The 3,936-nt window shown below is 53.5% G+C and overlaps 1 protein-coding gene across 1 annotated transcript in view; it reads right to left on the reverse strand.

The window, feature by feature from the left end:
• Positions 1-3,146: 3,146 nt before the first annotated feature.
• Positions 3,147-3,936, reverse strand: part of IRF9 (interferon regulatory factor 9) — a 4,947-nt gene continuing 4,157 nt past the window's right edge. Inside the window, 2 exon segments of the mRNA XM_045287880.1 lie at positions 3,147-3,654; positions 3,812-3,927. Of these exon segments, the coding sequence (XP_045143815.1) occupies positions 3,421-3,654; positions 3,812-3,927 (350 nt within the window). The 3' untranslated portion in view covers positions 3,147-3,420.

The following is a 3,936-nucleotide window of genomic DNA, read 5'->3' on the forward strand; positions in this document are numbered from 1 at the left end:
GGGGTCATGCTGGGGACAATCGCTCTATCCCGGGTCTGGGTGCCACAGTGGAAAATTCCTGACCTGTGGGACGACCCTGCTCCTTTCCCGCCAAATCCCATCCCGTTAGCAGTTGATGGGGCCGACGATGCCCAGCCCGGGAGGCAGAAGGAAAAGGCGGTGGTGAACTTGGGTCCGTGGGGGACGAAGCCGAGCGTGCACGCGAAGCAGCTAGAGGACAGTCCTGGCTGGGTCTTTCGGAGACGGCACAGCTTAGGTGGTGAGCACGCCTGCCCGCCCCATTTGGTCTTCCTGCAGAGTGGGCCTGCCGAACGCCCTGGCTTGGATGCAGGGCTGAGTTCTCCGCCTACAAGGGCCAGCCACTTGCCTCGTTCATTGTTAGTGGGAAATTCAGTTCTCTGGTTGTAGGTGCAAATCGCCCAGCTTGTAGGTACAAATCTCCCAGTATGCCCAAGCCACCTCCTGCCTCCTTGTTGCATAGCCACTCCTTGTCATACCCCCGCCCATCTGGAGGCTCCTGTGTACTGGGGACCTGACTTTTCGAGAAAATACCTGACACTTAGCTCAGAAAATATTTGCCCTGAATCTATAGCCACTGAATGGGAGAGCTGGAAGCAATTTAGCAAACAATCGATGGGATACGGAAGAGAGATCCACACAGGCTTCTCCCAAACCTCGGAGTTCTCTGAGAGCTTGGTTGGGAACTCCAGTGCTCCCAGTCCCTGTTCCACTGCCCTCGGCTACTTTGAGTTCCACGGTTTTCCCATTGATTTGCTCACTCTACATAGGCTGTCAGCCGTTTTAAAGCGCTCGATTGGGGCCACAAAGATGACAGTCGGGGCATCTACCTTAAGGTGCAGAGAACCTAATTTTGGAAGCTAAGCCAAGGACACAAATCATTTATTCACTTGCTTCTCCATTCCTTCCACAAGTAGGTGCCCGGCACCCCTCCAGGTTCTTGGGGAACAGACATGCATACAATCGGGTTCTATCCTTAGGGAGAAGGGAGCGGTGATAAGCAAGTACAGAAGTAGACTATCTACTCACCTCCGGGGTGAGGATCAAGTGCTACAGAGAAAAGGGGGGCCGTGGAAGTAGTCATATACAGTGAACCCTCGCCACTTCACGCTTCGACTTCCGCGGCTTCACTCTATCGCGGTTTTTGCGTAACAGCGCATGCTCTGTCATTACTGCCACTGATTGGCTCATACTGTACACGCTTGATGCCATAAGTAATATAATAAATAATAAATGATAATTGTAACGTCCAAAATGTTTTACTGTATTTTCCCTTTTTCGTTTAATAAATTGGGTAATACGAGTGTAATGGTGACTAAAGGGTGTTTTTTCATGTCCTCTATGCTCTAACTACGAAAATATTTGATTTACAAATAAGGAATCCTACTTCGCGGAATTTCATTTATCACGGTAGGGTCTAGAACCGATTAACCGCGATAAACGAGGGTTCACTGTACCCCTCAGGGTAGCCTTTCCTAAAGAGATGCCATTTTAACAGAGACCCAACTTCAGTGAGGGGCCAAGTCTTGTGTGTACCTGGAAGAAGAGGGTTTCAGACAGAAGAACCAGCAGGCCCAAAGGACATGAGGCAGAAGCGGGGTTGGGGGGTTCAAGGAGCCAAGAAAGCGACTGAAGGGGAGATGGCACAGGCTGAAGAGGGGGATGGGAGCCACATCTCAAGGACCCTGGAGGCCACTGTGAGGACGTGGACTTTGACCTGGGTTGGAAGCCAATAGCCGGTTTTGAGCAGAGGGGTGCTATGAGACTCAGGGAGTCGGTCTCTATTTCGAGTCGGCTGGAGGTGAGCCAAGAGTGGGAGCAGGGCGGCGACTCGTTAGGAGGGGAGCTGGGAGAGCGGATGGTAGCTTGCTCCGAAGTGGTGGTGGCAGTGGTGACAGCAGAGAGGAGCGGCCTGAGTGTCTGTTGAAGAAACAAGGATAGAGTTGTCGATGTCTTGGACGTGGGCCGTGAGAGAAAATGGCAGTTGAGGCGGTAACTTAGGACCTGGTACAAAGAAGGTTGGAGGGGGCGATTTCGGGAAATGGAAGGCACGGCAGGTACTTGTGGTCCTCAGTAGCGGAGGTTTTCTCTGGCAGCAGAGATGCCCGTTCAGGTTCTCGGCTTCTTAGGACGAGAGGTTCGGAGGCAGCATTCATTGTGTCAAAGGAGAGCGAGAAGATCCTTGGCGAGGTGGAGGCGTTGGAATTAGTCCTGCCTGTGAGCCAGACGGTCTAAAACAGAGTGACGAGACAGGAAGGCGTCTGGGGAGCCAAGCTGCCCTTGGTGTCAGGAGAGGAGAGGGCGGGGAACGAGGCTGTGGCCATCAAGTGGCGTGGTGAGACGTGGGGTGACAAGTGGCCTTGTAAAGGAAAAATTGTCTGTCGGGTGGCAGAATGGAACACAGGAAAGTGTTGGCTGACGTGGCCCCCTCAACTATCAGTGAACAGGTGTTGGTGAGGTGGCCTCGGCGACGTCATTTCCGGTGAGGCTCAGGTTGGGTGAGGGATTCGGTCTGACAGTAACCTTCAGTTGAAGCAACAGTGTATTCTGATGGGAGGAGGTACTCAGGGCCCATCTGCTGCAGCCCAGACAGGAAGTTCAGGAACTCTTCCATTGGACTTCCGCCTTCCCTCTCAGGCCCCCAGTGCCTCCTGTTTGTATGCAGAACTCCAGTCCAACTGCGGGCCTGTCATTGAGCCTCTAATCCAAGAACCAAGCCACACCCCTTGCCAGCAAGTGGGTTCCGATTCACAGCATTTCTGAGACCGTCAGTCTTCACGGGGCAGACCTCCTCATCTCTCCTGGGGAGAGGCTGGAGGGTTTGAAGCACCGACCTTGCGGTTAGCAGCCAATGCCTAACCCACAGTGCCACCAGGACTCCTGAGCAAAAAAAATACAAACAAGGGAGCACAATTTTCCTCTGGGAAGTAGGTGGCTGGAGTGTCTGCTGTCATCTCAGCGCCCCTCCGATTCTGGTTGCCTAGAGGATCCAGAGAGCCAGGCCCAGGAGCCGCAAAGCCAGAAGTCCTGGGCAGAGAGCGGGATGTTGGTGGTAAGAGAACCCAAGTACCCAGCTCCCAGCTCTCCATCCGTGCCATCTACTTTCTTCTCAGCAAATCAGACTCCGCTTTTCAAAAACAGTTTATTTCAAAAAAACAAAAACAGCTTATTTCAAACGCACAATGAAGATGGGGGAGCACCGGTATAAAGTGCTTGTCCTTTGAGCTGGGGTGAGGGGAGGGAGGAAAAGGGACAGGTTTTGTGAGTGAGCTCCCGCCATGGGGGATTCCCTAGTTCCTCGGAGATGAAAGATGGTCTCTATCTCACAACTAAAATTTTAAAAAGCAGGGGGGTATGAGGATGGGCGTGGAGGTCCATCCCGCCCAATCCCGCTTCAGTCTCCTACCACCCAGTGTACAATGGAGAGTTCAAGGAAGTAGCAGTCACATATAATCTCTGAGAATGAACAGAGGAAGGCAGGTCTTCAGTGTGTGCAATGGATTTCTCCAGAGGAAAGAGGAGGAAAAGAGGAGAGGAGTCGGGGGTGTCCTCCTCCAGGCTCGGCACCAGGGCCAGGGTGGCTGTCTGCTCCTCTCTGGTCTCCTGAAGTAAATGGCGGGCAAAGGCCTGCTCCAGCTGTACAGAGAGGTGGGGAGGCGCCGTCAGTGAGCGTGCAGGGCAGGGCAGGCGCTGCCTCCTGGGTCACCTTCCCCCAGACGCTCCCCCTCCTCCTGGAAATTCTACCCAGCCTCCCCATGTCCTCCCACCCAGTCCACCCTAGCCCTGAACTCACCTGTACTGTAATCAGATTTTGTGAGGTGTGGTTAGGGCCAGGACTCTCCTCCCAGAAATTCAGGGTTACCTGATACTTGGGTGGGGGACCCAGGCCTTGCTTATACTTGGCCACATCTGAAAGGG

Source organism: Echinops telfairi, unplaced genomic scaffold, assembly GCF_000313985.2.
Source record: "Echinops telfairi isolate 266 unplaced genomic scaffold, ASM31398v2 ScPeMD7_18;HRSCAF=68, whole genome shotgun sequence".
Classification (NCBI taxonomy): Eukaryota; Metazoa; Chordata; class Mammalia; order Afrosoricida; family Tenrecidae; genus Echinops; species Echinops telfairi.